This window comes from Anomaloglossus baeobatrachus, assembly GCF_048569485.1.
Source record: "Anomaloglossus baeobatrachus isolate aAnoBae1 chromosome 5 unlocalized genomic scaffold, aAnoBae1.hap1 SUPER_5_unloc_18, whole genome shotgun sequence".
NCBI classification, from domain to species: Eukaryota; Metazoa; Chordata; class Amphibia; order Anura; family Aromobatidae; genus Anomaloglossus; species Anomaloglossus baeobatrachus.
In genome coordinates, this window is record NW_027441793.1 from 165,001 (window position 1) to 192,032 (window position 27,032).

At 48.4% G+C, this 27,032-nt stretch overlaps 2 protein-coding genes across 2 annotated transcripts in view; both read left to right on the forward strand.

The window, feature by feature from the left end:
* LOC142258916 (uncharacterized) overlaps positions 1-12,368 on the forward strand; it is a 76,410-nt gene extending 64,042 nt beyond the window's left edge. Inside the window, exons 6-8 of the mRNA XM_075331473.1 lie at positions 11,680-11,774; positions 11,904-12,083; positions 12,165-12,368. Coding sequence (XP_075187588.1) covers positions 11,680-11,774; positions 11,904-12,083; positions 12,165-12,305 — 416 coding nt within the window. The 3' untranslated portion in view covers positions 12,306-12,368. The remainder of the gene's footprint in view (positions 1-11,679; positions 11,775-11,903; positions 12,084-12,164) is intronic.
* A 6-nt stretch (positions 12,369-12,374) lies between these two features.
* On the forward strand, positions 12,375-18,713 carry LOC142258927 (uncharacterized). Its single transcript, XM_075331486.1, has 2 exons — positions 12,375-12,485; positions 15,659-18,713. The coding sequence occupies exon 2, from the start codon at positions 15,877-15,879 to the stop codon at positions 17,035-17,037; it is 1,161 nt and encodes a 386-aa protein (XP_075187601.1). The 5' UTR covers positions 12,375-12,485; positions 15,659-15,876; the 3' UTR covers positions 17,038-18,713.
* Positions 18,714-27,032: the final 8,319 nt, after the last annotated feature.

Sequence of the window (27,032 nt, forward strand, 5' to 3'; positions counted from 1 at the left end):
AGTGTGTGTGTATATACAGTGTGTGTGTGAGTGTGTATACAGAAATTATGATTATTAGTCGGCGCAACATGTGAAAAAAATAATTGGGGAAAAAAAAGTGACGGGGTGATGAGATTGCTTTTTTCCCTCTTGCCTAGTCTGTGTGTCGTCCGTATCATCCGCAAACCGCATGTGACCGGATCCTGTGGATTAAATGTGCAGCGCATGCAACCGTTATTTTACCGGATCCTTCTGCAGCGGGACACAGAATTTATCGGCCGGCGCTGGAGTCAGCTGACTCCTGATCTCACAGCCCGCACACGCTGCAATAGCTGCAGGTGGGCTCATTCACATGACCGTTCCGTTTGTCCTGGTCAGTTTGTTTTTTTGCGGACCCACAGACAGGACCATCTTTTCAATGTCTTTTGTGTAGGATCGGATGGTACACGGTAGCACTTCCATATGCATCCGATCCTACAAAAAAAAAAACACATCGGATGCCGTATGTCCGCTCCGTTATTATGGAGCATGTCCTATTCTGTTCCGTAATAACGAACCGTGACTCAATACAAGTCAATGGGTCCGCAAAATTCCCGGAAGCAACACGGAAGCACTTCCGTGTGACTTCCGTTGGGTGCCCGTGCAGACAGTGTCCCGCTCCAGCCCCACGGCTGCCCGCTCAGCAGTGTCAGCAGCGGCCCGCACTGCAGTGTCAGCAGCCTCGGGGATGATCAGCGCTACCGTCAAGAGGTTAGTAAGTTCATTACCTACGGTGATGAAGTCCTGCCTTCCTGACGTCAGCGGTCGTCGCTGCCTTCTATGCCCGCCGCTTGTCACATCACCTCTCGCTATCAACCCGAGACTGTGACTAGTGGTGACGTCATGGGCCGCTCGCGATACTTGGTTTGTGAAGGCGGCGGTCATTGAACTCGGTGACAGCGCTGCTGTCAGGAGTTCAGCGATCATCGCAGGTAATATACCTCGCTAACCTCCTGATAGCAGCACTCGTCATGCCCTGCAGTGACCTGGGCTGACCTATTGATGTTAGCTCAGGTCACTGCACGGCTCTCCCAGCCAATGGGGAACATTCTGTTCTTCATTGACTGGGACATTGACTATGGTATGGATCATCGTGGGACCCCCTTGTATTTGTCACGCTTCCCGGTCCCCTTGCCCCGCTCTCCGGTCCCCCTGGTCCGCTCCCCGGTTCCCGGCGGCGTTCCCTGCTCACCACTCCGGTCCCGGCCTCTTCTTCCTCGCCTGCGCCCTCCATGTGTCCTGCTTCCCGCTCCCGGTGCCCCTCTGCAACGTGGGACACTCACCCGGGCACTCCTGCTTCCTCTGCACCGCTCCCTGGACTGGCTTCTGGCACACGGGCCTCGCGCATGCGCATTAGGGCGCGCGCGGTCATTGACCCTCTCTTAAAGGGCCAGCACCCAGAAGCAGGAAATTGCATAGACAGGTACAGGGTATATTAGGATTCTCTTTCCTGGTGGGCGGGGCCTGTTCTACGTGTTTAGTAAGCTAGGAGTTCAGGTCCCCGTATTGCTGTGTCCAGTATTAACCCCTGTCTGTCTCGCAGAGCCTGTTCTGCCACGCCAGCTGGTCCTGACCACGTCCGTTCCAGTACTACTGACGGTGACTTCGGCGGAAGTTCCACCACCTCTGCAGCTCCGCCAGTCTCCAGTCCCTGGCTCCGTTTGGTGACCCGTCTCCTCGCTCAGCAGGTTCCGGATTCAGTCTGACCCTTCAACCCGGCCTCGGACCCTGAGCCTCGTCACCCGGACTACCGTCTAGAACTCCGTGTTCTCAGCGACATCTACTTTCCAGCTCTCCTACGGACTGGCTTGCTACCAATAGTGCTTCGGCTGCCGTGCATCAAGACCCTTTGGCGGGGTGACCGGCCTGGCTGCCTCACCAGGGGAACCCGGTGTACGGTCCAGTGTTTCCACCACCCGGACATAACAGCTAGAACAGGCCATGGATCCCGCCGAAGCACTAGCGGCCCAGCTGGGCAACTTGCAGCAGGAACTCGGACGACAGCGCGAGACCCAGTCCCGCATGCTGGCCTTCATGTCCTCGGTGGATGCTCGCCTGAACACGCTGCAAGCAACAGCCACGTCCCTGGCATCTCAGGCTTCTACAGCTCAGTCCACGGCCGCTGTTCCCGTGGCGGCTTCCTCAGACACTTCTAAACTCCGCTTGGCCTCTCCACCCCGATATGCCGGAGATCCTAAGACCTGCAGAGGATTCTTGAATCAGTGCTCCCTCCACTTTAAGCTGCTTCCACACCTGTTTGCCTCCGACCAAGCCAAGGTGGCGTTTGTGATGTCCCATCTGGAGGGAGAAGCACTGGCCTGGATGAACCCTTTATGGGAGAAGGAGGATCCGGTAACCACCAACAACCAGGAATTCCTGCAGGCTTTTCGTATCACCTTTGACGAGCCCGGACGCGCCTCCGCTTCCGCCTCATCGCTCCTCAGGCTACGTCAGGGGACTTTGACGGTGGGTCAATATGCTATCCGCTTCCGCAACTTGGCCTCAGAATTAGGGTGGAACAATGAGGCCCTAACCGCCGCCTTCTGGGAGGGACTCTCGGGCCGTTTTAAAGATGAGCTGGCTGGTCGTGACGTGCCTTCCACCCTGGATGCCCTGATCGCTCTAGCGACCCGAGTGGATCTTCGCTTTCAGGAAAGATCCAAAGAGGTGTCCCGCGAGAGGCGTCCGATACGGCACTCCTCCCCACCACTGAAGTCCATCGCTCCCCAGTCAGCATCACCTGGCGCTTCTACCTACGAGCCCATGCAGATTGACCGCCTGAGGCAGTCTGAGCAACGCAGAGCAGAACGACTAGCAAAGGGTCTCTGCTTCTACTGCGGAGATGGCACACACCTGCTACGTTCCTGTCCCGAGAAGCCGGGAAACTCCAAAGCCTAGGCTTGGTAGGAGAGGCCACCCTAGGTGCTGGGACTCTCTCAGACTCCGTCACATGGACTGTTCAAGTGACTACAGAAGAGACCCGGTTCACGGCAGAGGCATATCTCGATTCCGGAGCAGCAGGCAACTTCATCCAGCAAGCCACGGTGGATAAGTACCAGGTGCCAGTTCTCCCACTAGAAAAACCGCTGGTGATCGCCTCTGTAGATGGGAGACCTCTCTCTGACATCGTCTCGTTGATCACCAAGCCTGTGGAATTACGGATCGGTGCCCTGCACACCGAAAATATCACCTTCTACGTCCTCCCACGCATGTCTCATCAGATCCTGCTGGGACTCCCATGGTTACGGGCACACGAACCGTCGGTCAGCTGGAGTACAGGTGAAATTACCCGATGGGGCTCCTCGTGTCACGAGAGATGCCTGAAATCCATACAGCCCATCCGACGACCTCCGGTTCCAGAGTCTCTACCAGGACTGCCTTCTGCTTACTGGTCCTTCACGGACGTGTTTGATAAAAAGGAGTCAGAGGTACTGCCACCTCATCGTCCCTACGACTGTGCCATCGACTTACTGCCGGGAACTACGCCTCCTAGAGGTAGGATATACCCTTTGTCCCCTGCTGAAACACGGGCCATGTCTGCCTATATCACCGAGAGCCTGGCAAAGGGGTTCATTCGGAGATCCTTGTCCCCTGCCGGAGCAGGTTTTTTCTTCGTCAAGAAGAAGGAAGGTGATCTGCACCCTTGCATTGACTACCGGGGATTAAACCAGATCACCGTAAAAAACAAATACCCTCTGCCACTCATCCCCGAACTATTCGATCGGCTCCGAGGAGCTCGTGTATTCACCAAGTTGGACCTCCGTGGGGCCTATAACCTGGTTCGCATTCGCTCTGGAGACGAATGGAAGACCGCATTCAACACTCGGGATGGGCACTACGAGTATTGTGTCATGCCCTTTGGTCTGTGTAATGCTCCGGCAGTCTTCCAAGAACTGGTGAACGACGTGTTCAGAGACCTCCTCTATGTCTGTGTCGTGGTGTATCTGGACGACATCCTGGTCTTCTCTCCGGACCTACAGACCCACAGAGAGAACGTGCAGCTAGTACTCCAAAGGCTCAGAGAGAACCGTCTGTACGCCAAGTACGAGAAGTGCGTCTTTGAAAAGTCGTCTCTTCCCTTCCTGGGTTATGTAATCTCTGACACTGGTCTGCAGATGGACCCAGAGAAAGTGTCTTCCATCCTCAACTGGCCTCCTTCCGGACTGAAGGCCATCCAACGCTTCCTCGGCTTTGCAAACTATTATCGTCAATTCATCCCGCACTTCTCTGCCCTGACTGCGCCTCTCTCTGCCTTGACTAAGAAGGGAGCTAATCCTAAGGACTGGCCACCGGCGGGCGATGCCGCGTTCTGCTCTTTGAAACAGGCGTTTGCTTCTTCCCCGGTTCTCCATCGCCCTGAATTGAACCGACAGTTCACCTTGGAGGTGGATGCCTCCTCCTCAGGGGCCGGGGCAGTGTTGATGCAGAAATCCTCCACCGGGAAGATGGTCACTTGCGGATTCTTCTCCAAGAGCTTCTCGGCACCCGAACGCAACTACACCATCGGTGATCGGGAGTTACTGGCCATCAAGCTGGCCTTGGAGGAATGGCGCTACCTCTTGGAGGGAGCAGTATACCCCGTGATCATCTACACAGACCACAAGAATCTGGAGTACCTATGGTCAGCCCAAAGACTGAACCCGCGACAAGCCCGCTGGTCCTTGTTTTTTGCTCGATTTGATTTCCAACTCCATTTTCGGCCCGCGGATAAGAACGTGCGGGCAGACGCCTTGTCTAGGTCCTTCGTGCCCGTGGAGCAGGAGGACGAGACGTTCCAGCCCATCATCAGCCCCAGTAAAGTTATTCCGGTGGCTCCTGTCGCTCTGACTCAGATACCCCCAGGGAAGACCTATGTCTCAGATACTGACAGACAGAGAGTCCTGCACTGGGGTCATGCCTCAAATATCGCCGGCCATGCTGGTCAGAAGAAGACTTGGAGTATGATTGTCCGTCACTATTGGTGGCCGTCCCTCCGTAAAGACGTCGCAACCTTCGTCTCAGCCTGTCCATCCTGTGCTCGGAACAAGACACCCAAGCACCTACCATATGGACGTCTTCTGCCTCTGCCCATTCCTTCCGTTCCGTGGCAACATATTGCAATGGACTTCATTACGGACTTACCCTTGTCCTCTGGACACACGGTCATATGGGTTGTGGTGGACCGTTTCTCGAAGATGGCTCACTTCGTTCCCATGGCCGGGCTGCCCTCTGCCCAGGAGCTAGCTGACTCCTTCATACAACACATATTCCGATTGCATGGCTTTCCTGCTCACATTGTGTCCAACAGAGGAACTCAGTTTACCTTGCGCTTCTGGAGGGCTCTCTGCAAACATCTGGGAGTATCCTTGGACTTTTCTTCGGCCTACCACCCTCAGTCGAATGGCCAAGTGGAACGGGTCAATCAGATCCTGACTTCCTTCCTGCGCCACTACGTCAACATCCATCACGACGATTGGTCCACGCTCCTTCCTTGGGCTGAAGTCTCCCACAACCAACACATCAGCGAGTCCACCTCCAGCTCTCCCTTCCAGGTCATTTACGGACTTCAGCCTTCTGTTCCGCTGCCAGTATCCTCGGCTTCCGATGTCCCCGCGGCAGATGCTCTGGTCCGGGACTTCTCAGCTATATGGAACTCTGTCAAGACTTCCCTAGAGCGTGCTTCTTTGCGGATGAAGAGACATGCGGACAAGAGGCGCCTGGATCCCCTGTGTTTCTCCCCAGGTGATCTGGTCTGGCTTGCATCCAGATATGTCCGATTGAAGTTGCCATCGTACAAGTTGGGTCCTCGTTACATCGGGCCGTTTAAAGTCATCAGCAAGATTAATGCTGTCTCCTACAAGCTGCAGCTCCCGGCCACGATGCGGATACCCAACTCCTTCCATGTCTCCTTGCTCAAGCCTGTTGTCCTTGGTCCCTTCTCCGCTGGTGCCGATACTGCTCCTCCTCCCATCGCTGACGATGACATCTATGCGGTAAGGGATATCGTGGCCATGAAGACCGTGCAAGGTCGGCAATACTTCCTGTAGGACTGGGCGGGTTATGGTCCCGAGGATAGGTCCTGGGAGCCCCGGGAGAATGTTGGCACTCCTCTGATTCGTGCCTTCCTGTCCCGGTTGCGGGGAGGGGGGCGTGGGGGGGTGGTACTGTCACGCTTCCCAGTCCCCGTGCCCCGCTCTCCGGTCCCCCTGGTCCGCTCCCCGGTTCCCGGCGGCGTTCCCTGCTCACCACTCCGGTCCCGGCCTCTTCTTCCTCGCCTGCGCCCTCCATGTGTCCTGCTTCCCGCTCCCGGTGCCCCTCTGCGACGTGGGACACTCACCCGGGCACTCCTGCTTCCTCTGCACCGCTCCCTGGACTGGCTTCTGGCACATGGGCCTCGCGCATGCGCATTAGGGCGCGCGCGCGGTCATTGACCCTCTCTTAAAGGGCCAGCACCCAGAAACAGGAAATTGCATAGACAGGTACAGGGTATATTAGGATTCTCTTTCCTGGTGGGCGGGGCCTGTTCTACGTGTTTAGTAAGCTAGGAGTTCAGGTCCCTGTATTGCTGTGTCCAGTATTAACCCCTGTCTGTCTCGCAGAGCCTGTCCTGCCACGCCAGCTGGTCCTGACCACGTCCGTTCCAGTACTACTGACGGTGACTTCAGCGGAAGTTCCACCACCTCTGCAGCTCCGCCAGTCTCCAGTCCCTGGCTCCGTTTGGTGACCCATCTCCTCGCTCAGCAGGTTCCGGATTCAGTCTGACCCTTCAAACCAGCCTCGGACCCTGAGCCTCGTCACCTGGACTACCGTCTAGAACTCCGTGTTCTCAGCGACATCTACTTTCCAGCTCTCCTACGGACTGGCTTGCTACCAATAGTGCTTCGGCTGCCGTGCATCAAGACCCTTTGGCGGGGTGACCGGCCTGGCTGCCTCACCAGGGGAACCCGCTGTACGGTCCAGTGTTTCCACCACCCGGACATAACAGTATTACACCAGACCTGGATTTGTTTTTCTTTCTAATAAATTGGTGAAAGAGGGAATGTGTTGGGGAGTGTTTTTTCAAATAAAAATGTGTTTGTTGTCTTTTTTTTTTATTACTGCCTGGGTTGGTGATGTCGGATATCTGATACACGCCTGACATCACTAACTCCAGGGCTTGATGCCAGGTGACATTACACATCTGGTATTAACCCCATATATTACCCCGGTTGCCACCGCACCAGGGCAACGGGATGAGATGGCGCGAAGCACCAGGACTGGCACATTTAATGGATGCGCTACTTCTGGGGCGGCTGCAGCCTGCTATTTTTAGGCTGGGGAGTGTCCAATAACTGTGAACCTCCCTAGTCTGAGAATACCAGACCACAGCTGTCCGCTTTACCTTGGCTGGTGATCCAATTTTGGGGGACCCCGTGTTTTTTGTTTTAAATTATTTATTTAATTTAAAATAACAGCGTGGGGTGCCCTCTGTTTTGGATTACCAGCCAAGGTGAAGCTGCCAGCTGTGGTCTGCAGGCTGCAGCCGTTTGCTTTACCCTAGCTGGCTACAAAAGATAGGGGGACCGCATGTCATTTTTTTTTATTATTTATTTTTTGGCTAAAAACAAGGCTAAGCACCCCTTAGTGCCACATGAAAGTCACAAAAGGGTGCCAGCTTAGAATATGCAGGGGGTAAGACATTATATATGTATTTCTTATCTATCTATCTATCTATCTATCTATCCAGCCCTCTATTCATTCATTCATTCATTCATTCATCCCTCTATCCCTCTGTCTCTATATTTATCTATTCATCTCTATATCTACTCATCTATTTATCTTTCTTGCTGCTTCCGTTTTTTGCGGTCCGCAAAAAAAACGGAAGGCACGCAGATGTCACACGGATGCCACTAGGATGCATCCATGAAAAAAAGGACCGTTTTTTGTGGCCCGCAAAAACGGAACGGTCATGTGAATGTAGCCTTAACAGCAGTCGCTGCCTGCTGCCGGTCACATGTGACCGTGTGCGGGCTGTGTGTACAGGAGTTCAGCTGAGTTCAGATCAGCTGACTCAAGTGTCGGCCGATTAGGCTGGGGCCACACGGGGATTACTGCGATCCCCTCGCATTACACTCGGCTCACGCTCAGTACAGCAGAGCTGAGTGTCATGCGTGTGTCCCTGCGACTGAGGTCCGACTCTGCGAGCAGACCTCAGCAGCGGGGGCGGACCGGCACTCGAGGGGTGGGCCAGCACTGAGGAGGGGTGGGAGGGATTTCTCTCCCTCTTTCCTCCGTAGTCCACCGATGTACCGCAAGTGCAGTGCGATTTTTCTCTCACCACATACACTTGAATGGGTAAAAGAGAGAGTCTTGCATTACAGTTGTAGCATGCTGCGATTGTTTTCTCGGTCCAATTAGGGCTGAGAAAATAATCGCTCATGTGTGCTGACACACAGGCTAATATTGGTCCGAGTGGTATGCGATGTTTGATCGCACTCCACTCGCACTGTTATTCTCGCCGTGTGGCTTAGACCTTACTTGTTCTATGTCCCCCTGCATCCATCGCAGCGTGTGCAGGCTGGAGTTCAGATCAGCTGACTCCAGTGCTGGAGTGAACTCCGCTGACCTCACAGCCCGTACACGTAGCAATGGTTGCAGGGGGACACAGAACAAGTAATTGGCAGACACTGCAGTCATCTGATTACTTGGGATGAATTGAGCAGTAAAATGCTCTGGTGCTCGATGGGCGAAGCCCATGTCGATTTTTTTTTTTTTAAACAATTCATTAAAAATAAAAATAAAAAAAAAATCACATTGTTTGTGGGCTCCCGCTGCATTTTCTATTGTTAAGGGTAACCCAAGCAGCTACTGGCTGCTAACCACCGCTGCTTGGTGTTACTTTCACTGGCAATAGAAATCCAGGGAAGCATTTTTTTTTTATAAAGGTTTTTGCCTGAAAACTTTTTTAAAAAAATGAAGTGGGCTTCGCCATATTTTTGTATGCTAGCCAGGTACAGCAGGCAGCTACGGGCTGCCCCCAACCCCCAGCTGCCTATTTGTACCCGGCTGGGAACCAAAAATATAGAGAAGCCCTTTTTTTTTTTTTTATTTCATGAATTTCATGAAATAATTAAAAAAAAAAAATGACATGGGCTTCGCCGAATTTTTGAGTCCAGCCAGGTACAACTAGGCAGCTGGGGATTGGAATCCGCAGTGAAGGGTGCCCAAACTTTCTGGGCCCCCCACTGCGAATTGCAGTCCACAGCCGCCCCAGAAAATGGCGCTTTCATAGAAGCGCCATCTTCTGGCGCTGTATCCAACTCTTTCAGTGGCCCTGGTGGCAGGTGGCACGCTGGGTAATAAGGGGTTAATACCAGCTATGTTTTACCAGCTGGTATAAAGCCCGAGATTCTTAATGTCAGGCCAAGTTTGACCTGGCCATTAAGAATCTCCAATAAAGGGTTTAAAAAAAAAAAAAAAGACCACACAGAGAAAAATACTTTATTAGAAATAAATACACAGACACAGTAGGGACTCCATGTTTATTACTCCCTCTCACCCCTCCACGATGGAGAGATTTCTGTACTGACCATGCCAGGAGAGAGCGAGGGAAAAGAGAGAGCGAGCGAGGGGGGGGAGGAAAAGAAAGCGAGGGGTGGAGGAAAAGAGAGTGAGGGGGGGAGGAAAAGAGAGCGAGGGGGGGAGGAAAAGAGAGCGAGGGGGGAGGAAAAGAGAGCGAGGGGGGAGGAAAAGAGAGCGAGGGGGGAGGAAAAGAGAGCGAGGGGGGAAAGAGAGCGAGGGGGGGAAGAGAGCGAGGGGGGGAAGAGAGCGAGGGGGGGAAGAGAGCGAGGGGGGGGAGAGAGCGAGGGGGGGAAAGAGAGCGAGGGGGGAAAGAGAGCGCGGGGGGAAAGAGAGCGCGGGGGAAAGAGAGCGCGGGGGGGAGGAAAAGAGAGCGCGGGGGGGAGGAAAAGAGAGCGAGGGGGGGAGGAAAAGAGAGCGCGGGGGGAGGAAAAGAGAGCGAGGGGGGGAGGAAAAGAGAGTGAGGGGGGAGGAAAAGAGAGCGAGGGGGGGAGGAAAAGAGAGCGAGGGGGGGAGGAAAAGAGAGCGAGGGGGGAAGGAAAAGAGAGCGCGGGGGGGAGGAAAAGAGAGCGCGGGGGGGAAGAGAGCGAGGGGGGGAAGAGAGCGAGGGGGGGAAGAGAGCGAGGGAAAAGAGAGGGGAGAGGAGAGAGGGATAAGAGGGGGGCAGAGAAGAGGGGGAAGAGGGGAGGGGGAGAGAAGAGAGTGGGGAAAGAAGGGGGGGGCAGAGGTGCTCTGTCACCAACTGTCTCCACTCTGTGACTTGTGGTGCAGGTGACAGAGTGAAGACAGTTGGTCCCATGCAGCAGGACAGGTGGCAGAGCACAGCGGTGATATGCCTGTCAGTGTCTTGCTGCGTCCTGTAGTGCTGCTGGGAGGAGCAGATGATCACACTGCCCGACACCGGCCACTCTCCTGACATCGCAGCAGAGCGGGCGGGTGGAGAGTGTGATCAGATACTTACGTGCAGGGGGGATTCAGCTGAAGACCCCCCCCCCCGTACTGCACACTGGCGCCCCGTGCCTCAACATCTGTAGGACGCTTAGCCGGCTCCACACTGACGTCCTCCGGCTCCTCCCCTCGATGCTGGGCTGTGATGTGCGGTAGTCACCGCCCACAGCCCTGTCACTCAATCTGAGTGGTGCCAGCCTCCTCTGACGTACCCGACGAGTTTGAGAGCCCGGAAATGCCGGGACGTCAGAGGATGCTGGCGGCCACAGCTCAAGGGGGTCATGTGACAGGCACTGAGCGTGCAGGATAGCGCCGCTCAGTGCCAGAACTGGAAACCGAAGCCAATGGAGAAAACGCCTAGAAAGGTAAGTAGAACTCCTACAGAAAATAAAAAAAATGGGTGAACCACCCCTTTAAGTAACAATTCAAAGTGAAGTGAATTGGTGAAAAAAGAAAAAAAAATTGCAATTTTTTATTGTTTTTACGCCATTGACGATGTGTTGGAAGTGAGCGGTCAGCGTGATTCTCCAGGTCAGTGTGATTGCGGCAATATCAGATGTCCACATTTCTTATTATCTCAGTGGTGACTAGAGATGAGCGAACCCGTGGACGTTCGGCTTCTGCTGGTCCAGCTGAACACTTGTAAAGATCGGTTCTGGTCTTGGACTTGACCTGAAGTTTATTTGAAGTCACTGATTGGCAGTTCGGGTCTCCATCCACATGCAGCATTAAACAGATCACTTCCAGGGGAGGGCGGGTTTTTTCAGTTTTATTTCCCCGAAATCCAAACCTGAACTTTACTATCTTGGAAAAGTCTGAGTTTATACCGAACACCGAACTCCAGGTTCACTCATCTCTAGTAGTGAATAAAAATCAGACTTTTGTAAAAAAAAAAAAAACATGAAAAAATCGGTTTGTGTCTCCATTTTCCGACATCGAAGTTGAGTGAGGACTTGTTTTTTGCTTGATGAGCCGACGTTTTCATTGACACAATTTTAGGTGCAATTCTTTTGTGGGTCGGTTTTGCTATTTCATTTCATGTTGAAATTTTTTTTTTCCTACCCAAATGATATCTTTCCTCCATTATTATCTCCATTAATTTTACATATCGGCTCATCTCCTTATCATTTTGGTCCTTATAATATCGGATTCTTTCAGTGGCTTTAATCTTTTCAGAAAATTTCCTGTCCAGGATGGATATGGACAGGGACACGATGGCGGAGAGGATATTACACCTCACCCTAGAGATCCTCTTCCGGCTTACTGGAGAGGTGAGAGATTCTGATGACGTCACATTACATCATTCTTATCTATGGGAATAACAGATGGACAGAACTGGAGAGGTGAGGACTCTGGAAATGTCTGGAGTGAGATTTATTACTGTGTCTCTCCATAACCAGGATTACACAGTAGTGAAGAAGACCTCTAGTGAGCGCTGTCAGGCCCCTGTGTCTGAGGGATGGGGAAGACCCCTGAGCCCAATCACGGGGCCTCCACCTCACCCCCCGATACATGAGGACATCAATGACCAGAAGATCCTAGAACTCACCTACAAGATGATTGAGCTGCTGACTGGAGAGGTGACACTGCTGGGAATGCTGGGACATTATACAGTAACGCTATGAAGGGATCGGGGGTGACGGTATCATTGTATGTGTCAGGTTCCTATAAGGTGTCAGGACGTCACCGTCTATTTCTCCATGGAGGAGTGGGAGTATTTAGAAGGACACAAAGATCTGTACAAGGACGTCATGATGGAGGTTCCCCAGCCCCTCACATCACCATGTAATAGACAGGACTAAATACACACGGCCTATAATTATCTGTATGTAAGGAATGAATTCAGTCCCTGTATGTGTCTCCTCCAGTTCTATCCAGTAAGAGGACAACACCAGAGAGATGTCCCCGTCCTCTTCTCCCACAGGACTGTAAACAAGAAGATCCCGATGTTCCTCAGGATGTGTTTCCTCCAGCTCTATCCAGTAAGAGATATCTACTCATGCACTTTCTGCACTAATTTTGTGTTTACATTTTTCGGCTTTCTGCTCTGTTTTTTTTTTTCAAATGTATTGTCTTTCCTTCTGTTTGTTTCTAGTGCCTTCTCTATGTTGTTATGATGGCAACTCAAAGACCTGGAGAGGGTTCATAAATACCGTTTACCTGAAAATTAAACATAGTCCAAATATAACACTTAGCACAATTTTATGGGATTTTTGAAGAATGCTTGAAATATAAACCCTACTCCATAAATAAGCCCTAGTTACAGTCAGGGCCAGCGTTGGGAGGAGTCAAACTGCGCAAATTCTCAAGACCCCACTCTCTTAAAGACCCCGTCAGTTGTAGTGTGAGGTTGATTGTTTAAGGACCTTTGATGGCTTCAAAGTCATGTGACATGATGTAACCAAAGGTCTCTTAATTGCAGGAGTCTAAAAGGACTGAACAGAAGACAGGCTGGCATGCAGGACTGGCATTAGGGGAAAGGGAGAGCAAACTGGGCAATTGCTCAGGGCCCCCTTTCTCCCAGGGGCCCCAGTGTTTATATACCAATTATAGGACTGCTTAAGGACCATTTTGACATCACGTCATGTGACCAAACGTCTCAATTGGAGGAGTCTAAAGCTGAAGAGGAGACAGGCTGGTGTGTGTGTGTGTGTGTCTGTGTGTGTTCACGACAATTTTAACCAGCTTTGCCAAAATGGGCAGAGCTTGGCCAGAACAAGGGTGGGATGCCACCGCTTCTCTAATTCATAACAAACTGCGGTGTTCCCTATGCCAGAAATCTCACTCCAGTCCCTGACGTCATTTTTCAGTGTACATCGCCGGTCTTGATGAATTTGAACCCTAATGTTTATCTGTACAGGCTGCAAGACCCTGCTACCTGCTTTGGTTACAAAGCCTAAGGATAGGCCATCAGCGTTACAATCCCAGACAAAGCAGTTGAATTTCCAGCATCTGTCTTTATTTTATTTTCGTCTTCAAAAAAACCTCTTTGAAATTGTCTATGTTGTGGATCAATGTTTCAAGGAGATGTTTGCAGGTTTTGCCAACTGTCATGGCAGCGTCAGGATCTGTTGAAATGATAGACTCTGGTACTTTGCATGTTAATTTCTCTGCAGCCTGTGAGCAGCGCAGGGAGACGCAGGCATCAAACCACAGGCTTGGGCAGGCTAGTAAGAGTTATTCTCTGCTGGGCTGCTTGTTAATGTCTGTGATCACATGCTGTAGAGGAGAAAGTATTGTTTGCTCTCGTTCTGTATATGCAGGCTGGACTATTTCATTAATGGCAGCTATAGTTTACCTATACTGATCTGGTGAGGTGTTGTGATCCATGTTTATGGGTGTTTTTTGTGCATTATTACTGTGAGCTGTTGTGGCGTTGTGTCGCCCGGGGACAAGGGGTACTCAGATCCGGGCCACGGGGTCACTTCTGTGAGTATCACGGTGGCGTGACCCGGTCTGTGATCCCAGGCTCCACAGTAAGAAGGGGATTAGGTAAGGGAGATTGTCCGTGACGCCACCCGTGGTGTGCGGTGAGGTAACGGAGCACCGCCGCTGCCGGTTAATGGATCCCGGGGATGGTGGTGGGCAGCAAGGTGGTGATTTCCCTCCACGGGTAGGGTGTTGGTGTCCCGGGACCCCGGTGAGGTGGTGCAGGGTGGAGATGGAGACGGTCTGAGAGCTGTGCGTCCGGTTGGACCGGGGGATGTTGTTACTCACAGTTCACTTTGCAAGGAAATTCACACAGAGTCAGGAATTAACCAGAAACTGCCGGAGTCCGCAGCCTTCGGTACGGAGGGTGTTAGTGTCCCACACACGGTGCAGTAGCCCCTGTTCTTTCCCTGCAGCCAGGTGCCTCTCTCTCCACTCTCTTTCTCTTTCCTCCTCAGCCGGGAACGGGGAGTCCGCTCCCCTGCAGTGATCCAGGATCTCCTTCCACACCGGCGGGCCACTACCCTGCCCCGGTCACAGAGTCCCTTCCTCACTACCAGCCTGTCCCAGCCCTTTTGGAGCACGCTTCAGTATCAGCCCGGGAGCTACAACTCCGGGCTCCTCTCCTGTCTCTCTCTCCACACACTCTGCTCCAGCCCCTCCCCTCCTGCTCTGTTTTGCTCTTACACTGGGGGAGGTGGTTTGTCCTGCTGCACTGGTGTGGGATCAGGTTACCAAGGAGGATTAACTCTTTCTGTGACAACCTGGCTTTGCCAAGGCGTCACAGTGTTAACCCTTGTTGTCATTTTTGTTGCTGCCGTCCTGCTCTTTCTTTTCTCCTTAGCCTCTCACTGTTTATTTTTGTGAGTTTGCAATGTGTCCCATCTGTCTTTATCTGTATTTCCATCATAATCCTGCCCCTTCCTTCCCTAGGGGATCACAGATTAGATCTAGTCAGGAGACTAGTAATGCACGAGACTCCGGCATCTCCATCTTCAGGGGTAATCCAGAGGTTAGGAATAGCTTAGGGTCCCCTAGTGTGAGGGACAGTATAGGAGCCCCCTATCCCTCATTATCCTGCAGTCACATTGTGACAATCAATCAGATTATTTACTGTAGTACATTCCAGAGAACTGGTGCTAGGAATGGGACAGCCGAATTAGCAAAGATGTAACTCTTCAGGCTGCTTTACACACGATATCGCTAGCGATCTCGTTAGCGATGTGACACGCCCAGATCATTGCTACAATTTGCCGAGATCGCTCATAGGTCATTTTGTAGCGGTCACATGTACCCATCTCACATACGACGCTACATCGTTCAGCGAGATATTGTTTGACCAAGGCGGTCATGTGGATGTTGTTCGTCGTTGGCAGGGTGTCAAACGTAGCAATATGTCTGCTGCATTCCAAACGGCGAACAATATTTTGAAACTGAACGTCATGTCAAGGATTTTCGCTATTTTTAAGATCGTTCGGAGTCACACGTAGGTGTCATATGCAACGACGTCGTCAACGACGACAGAAGTGCGTCATGAAAACCATGACCCCGACGACATATCGTCAGATAAATCGTAGCGTGTAAAGGGGCCTTTAGATCTTGATATTGGACAACAGATTCAGAATAATTTTTTCCCTAATTTAATTTCTGATGTTATGGTTTAAAAGAATAAATGTACTTTCAAGATAATATCATTAAAAAATAATAACTTTGTGTTTATTTTTAGCAGATGACTGTATTGGGAGTTCAGATGGAAATCTAATATCTTCAGAATTTATAACAGATGATGAAAGTATCCAACATGATACATATGAAGAGCATGCTGTTGTCCCAGATATAAATCCAGTCCTTCCTCGGAAAGCTCTATCATCTGAGTTTTTCAAACAAGCCCAAAATTCCCATTTATCACAGAATTGTAAGCAGAATAAAAGTTACAGAAGGGATATGGAATATGAAACTGATGAAACGGTTCCTACAAGGGAGAAGACATTTTCATGTTTAAAATGTAGGAAATGTTTTGCCAGGAAATCACATCTTGTTATACATCATAAAATTCACACAGGGGACAAGCCATTTTCATGTTCAGAGTGTGGGAAACGTTTTATTGCGAAATCAGAGCTTGTTATACATCAAAGATCTCACACAGGGGAGAAGCCATTTTCATGTTCAGAATGTGGGAAATGTTTTATTCAGAAATCATGCCTTGTCAGACATCAGAAAATTCACACAGGGGAGAAACCATTTTCATGTTCAGAGTGTGGGAAATGTTTTATTCGGAAATCATGCCTTGTTAGACATCAGAAACTTCACACAGGGGAGAAACCATTTTCATGTTCAGAGTGTGGGAAATGTTTTATTCGGAAATCAAAACTTGTTGAGCATCAACGATCTCACACAGGAGATAAGCCACTTTCATGTTCAGAATGTGGAAAATGTTTTATCCAGAAATCAGCTTTTGTTAAGCATCAAAGATCGCACACAGGGGAGAAGCCATTTTCATGTTCAGAATGTGAAAAATGTTTTAGTCAGATGTCACATCTTGTTAGACATCATACAATTCACACAGGGGACAAGCCATTTTCATGTTTAGAGTGTGGGAAAAGTTTTATTGCGAAATCAGAGCTTGTTATACATCAAAGATCTCACACAGGAGAGAAGCCATTTTCATGTTCAGAATGTGGGAAATGTTTTATTTCAAAATCAGATCTTGTTATTCATCAAAGATCTCACACAGGGGAGAAGCCATTTTCATGTTCAGAATGTGGGCAATGTTTTACTAGTAAATCACATCTTGTTAGACATCATAAAATTCACACAGGGGAGAAGCCATTTTCATGTTCAGAATGTGGGAATTGTTTTATTAAGAAATCAGATCTTGTTGTGCATCAAAGGTCTCACACAGGGGAGAAGCCATTTTCATGTTCAGAATGTGGGAAATGTTATATTCAGAAAGCACATCTTGTTAGGCATGAAAGATCTCACACAGGGGAGAAGCCATTTTCATGTTCAGAATGTGGGCAATGTTTTACTAGTAAATCAGGTCTTGTTAAACATGTGAAGAAGCAGCACAGGGAAGGGAACCTTTTTCATGTTGTGAATAATTGAAATATTTAACTGGTAAATCAAGTATTGCCGGCCATCAGAAAACCAACAGAGCGGACCAGCCATTCTTGCTTTCAGAATTTGCCAAATGTTTTTAAGAGTAATCAGATCCTGTTGTCCGATGAGCCACACAGGAGAAGCCATCATGATGTATTATAATTCAAAGGGTTTTATAAGAAAAGTTAGATACAATTGCTCAAGTAAGAATTTGTGAGGAAAAACACCATTTTATTTCTTTTTAAACTTATTGGATTTTTTGGAATAGAAGACATACCTAGGTTTTGAAGGAGGAATATAGGGAAAAGGACTGACACAAAAAATGTGGTCATCACGCACTGTTATGGGGAAGGGGGGGGGGAATCTGCTGCTGACACTGTTACTGGGATAAAATCCCCCAATTCTTTACTGATGTCACCCATCCTCGGCCCCTTCCAGGTACTGTTGATGTGTCTCCCATCCTTGTGTATACTGTTTATCCATCCTGGTATATATGATGCCCATCTTTATCCCATCCTGGTATATATGATCCCCATCCTGGTATATATGATTCTTGTCCTAGTATATATGTCCCCATTCTTGTATATACAGCCCTCATCTTGGGCCCATGCTGGTATATATTTCCCCATCACACTGCACACATAAGAAAAGAAATGATTATACTCCCCATCCCTCTGCTCTTCCGGTGCACGGTGTTCTCTTCTGATGCTGGCAAGTGACTTCAGCATGTAAGCGGCGCAGCGCATGACATTACTGCCATGTGCCCTCAGTTACACGCAGACGTAAGTGTTAGAGAATAGTCAGCCATAATGTGCTGCCATGTTGTATCTAACAGCCATCTTGGGAAGACTTGAGCAAACTAACTTTGAAGCTAATGAGATGCACTGGCTAGAGTTCTCCCCCCAGAGAGGAGATAGAGATGACATCAGTGTAATTAGCAAGTATAAGAAAAGGTCCAAAAAAGGTTAAATTGAATAGAAGAATACAATTGCGTCAGTTGATAGATGGTGATATGTCGTCATGAATAGCAGGTATATTGAATTGATAAAGAAATTAAGTTGTCAATAGAGTTGTCAGTGTGTGAAGAGTTATGTGAAGTAGAGCCGCCTTCAGGGATCAGAAATGTCAGCAATGACGACATGGCTGAACTAGTGAAAAGTATCATGGAGGCCCATAGGAATCCAATAGTGTTTACCGCAATGCTCGTAAATAATGTCATGATGTATCATTATATTCTTTGTTCTCCAACGTATACGCCTTTCTCTGCAGTATGAGCTTTCCTTTGTCTAACATGTATAAGAGCCCCACACGTCTTTCGGGGGACACTTCTTCATCTGTTGCTAATTCTGCTGTTCTGCCAGACACCTGCGTGTGTCATCCTGCCGCATAACCTGTCTTATCTGCTCTGTTGCTATCTCGGAATAAACTTCAGTCTTTGCTTGGAACGGATTGTCTACAACGTCTTCTTAGCTCTCAAGGTCTACGGACATTTTCTGTCAGTAAACTGCCAGAATATTCACTGCTCCCCACAGCCGGGATTATGGGTTTGGGGAGCAGTGAATATTCAATGTCTAATAGTAGTAGTAGTGATCGCCCAGTCATAGCAGTAAGCGGGCGGCTTAGTAATCATGTGTACCCGATATTAAAGAGAATGAATATTCGCTGCTCCCCATGCTAATAATACCGCCTACTTCTTGGTTGGCGCTGGCTTCATTGCCTAGAGGTGGGCGGGATTATGGCGTGGGGAGCAGTGAATATTAATTTTCTCTTTTAGCTGGCATACTGTTAGCCTTTTTGAGAGCCTTTAGGAACATTTGTGAAAGGTTTTGATACTGGATTATATTTAGATAATTCACTAATCTCAGGTTGCCCACTGCTTTATTTACTAAAAAGCGCAGCCCCAGATTGGAGATAGGAACTCATAAGTATATCACATTGTATATAATTGCATTTCAAAACTTGTTGTTTTGTTAATAAATGCTTGTAAATATATATTCTTCATGCCTGTCTTTCTCTATTGTCTAGATGTGATGAGTTTGCCTCAGAACCTCTGGAGTTGGCGCAGACCTGTAGACATTTCACACCAAAATAGTGAGGGGAGAATTGAATCACACTGCAGCCTAGATATGAGGAAGTTGTTAAGACGCTCTGTCCCCAAATCATCAAAGCTTTTATGCCAAAAAAACTGTCCCAAAAATTTGGAAAGTTGTGCCAAGATTTGGCATTTTCACTCTAAAATTGTCAGAGCTTGGGTGGGACGGGGGCGTGACAGCACAGCTCCTTTAATTCATGACGAGCTGTGGTGTTCCCTATGCCAGAAATCTCACTCCAGTGTCTGATGGGAGTAATATTTCTAGCATGGTACAAGGAGGCACATGCCACTCGTCAAATGCTCCAGATTCATGGAGAGGCATGCACCACTTCATGAATCAGGAGTGGACCCCGCATAAATGGGGCTTTTTATGTTATAAAACTGATTCCTTTACAAATGATAATTGTTGTATTGAAAAAAACTAAAGGATTTTATCTGTTTGATATCCAAGAGATTATTTTTTTGTGGGGCTACGCACACATAGAGATATACGGACCCGTTGAAGTTCAGGTTTTTCAGTCGGACTTTAAATAAAGTTCAGTTTGGAACCGGACTTGTCGTTAACCCCATTGAAAGTCACTGATTGGGCAGTTCGGGTCTCCGCCCACATGTATCCAGCCATAAACAGAGCATTTATTACTGGGGAGGGAGGGTGGGTTTTTTCCTTGTACACAATACATCCTATAATGATGTTTTTACCTCTCCGTGAAAGCCATTCACACACTGCAAGCGTCTCGCACTGGGCCGAGCACTGAGTGTACCCGAGCACAGCGATGCTAGATCGAGTGGTTAGGATACATAAAGCACCCGAACTCCGAACTCTAACACTGATTTTTTGTATAAAGTCTGTATTTGGTACAAACCTCGAACTTTACTATTTAGGTTCACTCGTCTCTGCCCACAAACCTTTATTACAGTTTAGATTATGGGTGTAGAAGAGACCAGAAGTGAAAGTGGTCTATCTCTTGGTGGAGAGCAAGTAACATTTATGATACCTATGCTGGGGTTTTGTGAATTTAATGGGATTCTGTCACTAAGTGTTTACCTCTTAATTAAAAATCAGAATAATGTAAACACAGTGTCACATTAGGTACGGGGAAGTACCAAGCGAAAAGGAAGGAAAACCCTGTGCATAGGGAAGGGGAGATGGTAACCTCTGACTAAGCCTACCGCTGGGCCCTGGGTTCCCTCACCGCGCTGAGCCGGATACCTGACCCTAGGCTGACCCTGATCTGGGCCCTAAATAAGGAACGGATGGGAAGAGCTCTTCGTCAACCCCACTAAGCACTAAAGGACACACAGGGATAAAAAATAAAGAATGGGAAACAACTTATCTCTAGATAACTCGGTAAGAAGTTCAGTAAAAAGCAACAACAATCCTACTGGTGTGTGCAAGCCACCTGCTTGCATCCAGAGCTTGTTAAGTAACTGAATAATATCACCAACACAAGTCCAGGGAAAATGAAAGTATCTAAACCCAAGGGGAAATACAGATTATTAGCAACTGAAGGGAAGAGGAGCTCAACTAGGTCCTAAAAAAAGGATGAAAACCCAGGAGAGGAGATATCAGTACACTAAATATTGACAGCAGGAACAATATAAAGTCAGGGCTATTTTGCGCAAACAAATGCTGTGACCTTCTAATGCCGATCACCACAGGACTGTCTGTTACAGACAGGGACTCTGCTTCCAATGATGTGTCATTTACTGGGCTGTTTGCTGTAGTTTTGATAAAAAGTATTATAGCTAGGGGATTATCACTAGAAAACTAGTAAACCTGCTACCATGTATCCCCCATCTCCATTAGCTCTGTATTACCCCGCCCCCACTTGATTGGAAGCTTTTTGTGTATGCTCATTGTACACAGCGGCCAAGCAGTGATGTGGGTGAGGTTATACACAACAGCATTTTGAGAACTAGTACACCTTAAGCAGATAAAACTGATTTTTATCAAAACTTAAGCAAGCAGCCAAATAAGTGACAGTTCACTGGAATTAGGGTTTTTGCTTATGCAGGTCGACTGGACACGCGGTACAGGTAGCTTTGTTCCTCTTAATCTATTAGGCTATGTGCGCACTAGAAAAAGGATTTTTCTTAAGAAAAATCTGCATCCTCTAAAAGATTACCGCACCTGCGGCAAAAAAAACGCAGCAAACCGCACCCGAAATCCGCATGCGGTTTTACCACGGTTTGCTGCGGATTTGCTGTGGTTTTGCTGCGGTATTTCCCTGCGTTATTTTGATAGCACAGGGAGATACTCACCTGTCCCCTGCTCCTTCTGTCCGTGGTGCTGAAGTGTCCCGCGATGCTGTGTCCCGTGCGGCTCTCTCCGGCGCTCTGCTACTTCCGGATCAGCTGTGGAGTGCATAACTGCATATGCATGAGCCGGCCTAGAAGCAGGAGACCAGCGTCCGGAGGCAGCCTCGCTGGAGAAGGTGAGTATAAGATCAGCAGTGACTTCAGTCAGCTGATGTGTAGTGACAGCTGAGTCCTCCACCTGTCACCGCAAAGCACATGAGTGAAGTCACCGCTGATCCCGCGTGGCTCACTTCACTTGCGGCCTGACCCTCACAGTGAGCGGTCATGGTCTATGGCGCTCGATGTGAGTGTCAGGTGTAGCAGAGCTGGAAGCGTCGTGGGACCTCGTTTGGATTACATCAGACCTGGAGGGCTCTTATTGGTGGGGTTAAGTGGGGAAAGAGGGGGCTTTTTTGTCTTTTATTTCAAATAAAGGATTTTTGGGGTATTTGTGTTTATTTACTTTTACTTACAGTTTAGTGATGAGGGGGTGTCTCATAGATACCTGCCATCACTAAACTAGGAATAAGTGGCAGCTATGGGCAACGGGAAGAGCTGGGAAAAGTCCCGAAACTGTTGCATCCAATGGATGCGGCAATTATGGGCAGGTGCTGACCGATATTTTTCGGCTGGGAGGCTCCCCAGCCTGAGAAAACCAGCCCCCAGCTGTGAGGCTTTATCCTGGCTGGTTATCAAAATTGGGGGGAGCGCACGCCGTTTTTTAAAATTATTTATTTTTATGTACGCCATAGATCCCCCCCCACTGGCGTCTGTAATTGGTTGCAGTCAGACAGCTGTCACTCAGCGTGGGGGTGGGTCTTACTGCAACCAATCACAGCCACTGGTGAGCAGGGAAGGTGTGAATATGTTATAAGACTAACATAGCGGCCGGCTCTGGAAGATGAAAGAGCTGCCACGGGAGGAGTGTGACAGCCGACTGATGATTGGTGAGTATGAAGTGCTTGCTCCTACCCCTTTGCGCCAGATTATGTTCTCCATAAATTTTAAATGGGCAGCAGCATCTTCCAGATACTGGGGATCAATCTTCCACCGACCCAGAGTCAGCGGGTGATTGATGTGCCAGCCCTCCAAAATGCAGGGACCTGTGGAAAAGAAGTGACATGCACATTAATTCTGCAGCGGAAATTCCGCAGCAAAACCCTTAGGGACAAATAAATGCAGTGTGCGCACAGCATTTTTTTTTATCCCCATAGGTTTTGCTGGAGAAGGACTGCAGAAATGTTATAAACATTTTCTGCAGTATCTCTACAGCGAAATCCGCGGCAATTCCGCGGTAAAATCCGCAGCGTGCGCAAAGGGCCTAAGCCACATCCCAAAGCCATACGCTATTAAATGTCATATATTTAATCTGAAAAAGTAGACAGTATTTATAAAAATGCACAACAGATGTTACAAAGGGGAACAAAACAATATAGTATATACAATTGCATAAAATAAAAGGGAATAATGAAAGAAAATTATTGAACCTGGATCACAGAAATAGATTCAGATTTATGGAGGGAAGGCCTACAATGGAACAATCCTAAACAGCAATGTTCCATTCATTAAAGAAGGATCATAATTGGCATTAGCTTTTTATTAACACAAGTTACACCCACATACTTCCCCTCTGGTGACTCATAACAGGGCTGGACTTTACATAACTACAGGATGTGTCTAAAGGCTGCTTTACACCAGACAATCTATCGTGCGATAGATCGTCGGGGTCACGGTTTTTGTGACGCACATCCGGCATCGCTGGCGATGCCGGCCTGTGTGACACCTCCTAGCGACGCAGTATCGCTCACAAATCGTGAGTCGGGTACTGCTCGCTAGGTTCCATAATATCGTTTAATTTAGTTGATCATCGTTTCCGTGGTAGCACACGCCGCTCCGTGTGACACCACGGGAACGATGAGCAGCTCACCTGCCTCCCGCGGCCGCCGCCGGCTCTATGTGGAAGGAAGGAGGTGGGTGGGATGTTTACGTCCCGCTCATCTCCGCCCCTCTGCTTCTATTGGCCGGCGGCCGTGTGACGTCGCTGTGACGCCGAACGTCCCTCCCACTCCAGGAAGTGGACGTTCGCCGCCCACAGCGAGGTCGCACGAGAGGTAAGTATGTGTGACGGGGGCTACTAACTTTGTGCGACACGGGCAGCGATTTGCCCGTGACGCAAAAAGGACGGGGGCGGGTACGATCGATTGTGAAATCGCACAATCGGTCATACCGTGTAAAGCAGCCTTAAGTCTTTGAAAATTATAACATTCCCAACTTTTACAATATCTTCGCCCCTGGAAATCCCAGGCGGCACATATTACCATCATCTTTCCTCTCATGATTTTATCTGTTCACAGATAGGAGACATTACATAGATATTTTAATCTCTCTGGCAAATATCCATTTTACAGGACCTGGCCATCTCCCAATGATGCTGAATGATGCTTTGCGTTCTCTACTTTATCACAAATTCAAAAATATGGCTTTCTTATCTATTATATTGATGCCATTCATGAAACCTCAATTCATATTTTCTATAAGGGGAAACAAAGTATTTGAATTTCTTTGCTATTTTTGTGTTCAACTTCTGCTCTTATCTCTATTGGTCATAAATCTGTCCTTTTCTTCATTCTTATGCATTCAAGTTGAAATTGGCCTCACATCTGCTAGAGGATTCTCTTTAGTTACCTGTTTCCAAAGGAGGGGGTCAGTTTCATAGGGGTCTTTTGAGTCTTTATGGATTTTATAATTTCTATATGACACAGGACCACATACTGATGTTTTCTGAAAATGAAGCTTTTATCCCCTAGAAAGGCCATTTTTTGAACACTTTCCTCGACTTGGTGCTTGAATACTTCAATAAAATCAGAAATATTACACTCCCAACTACCCAAAATAACCTAAATAGAGCCGACAAGGGGGATGGTATAGTCATCCAAAACATGGAAGACTAGATAAGGAAGCTCAGAATATTCTCTCCAACCCCATACACTAAGGGATTACGATAAATGAAGGAGATAATCCAGCTGAGTGCTGATTTATTCAGTGCAGTACTGACAATGCACAGAGACGTTAACGCGTTTCTGGCTTGACGCCCTTAATCATAAGATCTAGTGAATGTTATCGATTCCACTATATACTCCCCTCTCCATCTGGGGGAATTAAGTGGAAATGGGAACATAGGTGTCAGCAAGGAATGTTTGCATTATACAAAAAGTGAATTAGTAAAAAAACATATAAGATCAGAATATATTATTGAGACCACGTATAATGCTCTTTTTACTATAAATCCCAATTAATCAAAATAACTGGGAGCTCATGTGAGACTTGTTCTAACTTATTCTATATATATAATTTCAGATAAATTTTATAAAAAAAATTAGTATCAAGAGATTCATGTTTTTTATAATTGGTGCTTTAATTAATCATTATTATTTGTAGGTAAAATAATCTAATTATGCATGTAAGATATAGAGCAATTATAAGGGGTTTCATAAATATAATATCAATATGATACATAGTGGTGGAAAACATACATATATAAGCAAACATCATTCACAAGAAATGCAAGACTGGAAATTTGTGGACATACATAAAATTCATTAGAATAAATTACATTTATCATTTTTTTACAAAACATTTTTAGGTATATAAGAAATGAACAGTTCATCAGATGTCAAAAATTGTTATAAATTCTGTTTTTGGATTTTCTGGTGAGGATCCATGATTGGTTCAAATAGTCCATAATAATTATGATGTACCGTTCATATTATTGAGGAAGCACGGGAAGAAGATTAAATTGTTGTCAGAAATTCAGTCTTTCCAGAAGTCCTCCGAGACTCAGCATGATAAAAATGTTCAAATCACCATGAATGAATGTGAACAGGGCCCTGCAGCAATTAATCATGAGATCGTTTTTATGATTTAGAACGACTAATGCACCTTTCATAATACATTTCTGTGGAATACAAGAATTACTGATTATAAGCAAGATCAAATTAGTAATCACTATTATGAAGTAAACATATTGTATTAGGTTATTCCAATTGATTCAGATTCACTATGGGTAAGATTTTGCATTTACTTCACATTCAAACATGTTAGGCTACTTTCACACTTGCGTTGGACGGCTTCCGTTGCTATCCGCAGCCTTGAGGAATTACGGTAACCGTTGCAGGAAACCGTTATATTCCTCATAGATTTCTATTAGCTACGGATAGCAACGGATGGTCTTGCGTTGCATCCGCTGCACAACGCAGCGTCGTTATTTTGACGCTGCGTCGGGCGCAGGGAACGCTGCATGTACCATTTTTTGAGGAGCGCAATCCGTAGGATTTCGCTGCACATGCTCTCTCTGGCTCCCTGCACTCGTAACCAGGGTAAATATTGGGTTACTAAGCAATGCGCTTTCCCTAGTTACCTGATATTTACCCTGGCTACGGGTGCAGGAAGCCCGACACTTCCCGCTCAGCTCTGCCCCCTCCCGCACTTCACTCCACATGTACACACGCACGCACACACACACACACACACACACACTCACCTGTCCCCAGCCTTGCATTCCTCGCTGCACTGACGTCCTCAGTGCCATGGTCCCGCTCGACTCCACAAACCCCGCACTCCGCCTCTGCACTTCCCCCCCCTCACACATTCTTGGCGACCGAACGAACAGCTGATCACCCGGCGACCAGCTGCTGTGAGCGATCAGCTGATCGTTCACAATAGTCTGCCGCCGGTAAAACGAAAGAAGAAAAAAAATAAATAAATAAAAATTCCGTTGTTTTGTATGATCCATTGCATCCGTTGTGCCACTAAATGCAACACATCCGTTGCATCTGTCACACAACGCAATGCAACGGATGCCATTCAACCCAAGTGTGAAAGTAGCCTTATCATGGTGATTAGGAACATGACACCTGGACAGTTTGCGCTATGGCCAGATTCACTGAGACAGCTTCAAAGTGAAACATAGTACCGTATTTTCCACTTTATAAGATGCACCGGATTATAAGACGCACCCCGAATTTAGACAAAAAAAGGTAAAAAAAAAGAAAAATGGGGTCCGTCTTATACTCCGATGTTTTCTTACTGGAGGGGGCAGCAGTGGTGGTGAAGCGGGGTCACAGGAGGCACAGGTTGTGCTGGTCAGTGGCAGCGGGGTCCGTGGTTGCAGGTGCGGTGGCGTCCGTGGTGGCAGGAGCCGTGGGGTCCGTGGTGGCGGCGGGTGAGCCGTGCAGCAGGCCGGTGCAGTGAGTGTCCGCGGTCCCGGTTCAGTGGTGGTGTCGCGGGCGGAGGAGGGGACGCCGCGCTCTCCCTCTGCTCGGGTCCGGCTGGCACTGCGGCTGCTGCGGCCTGCCGCTGCTCGGTGGCTCGAGCGATGGGCCGGATCCCGGGGACTCGAGCGGCGCTCCTCGCCCGTGAGTGAAAGGGGATTGTTTTTTGGGATAGTTTATTGTCCGTGACGCCACCCACGGTTGTGGTGATTTGTTGACACCACCGCTGCTCTGTATGGGGATCCCGGGAGTGATGGTATGGAGCAGCTAGATGTTAGTCCTCCCCTCCGTGGGTAGGGGGTTGGTTGTCCCGGGGCCCAGTGATGAGGTGGGTGATGCAG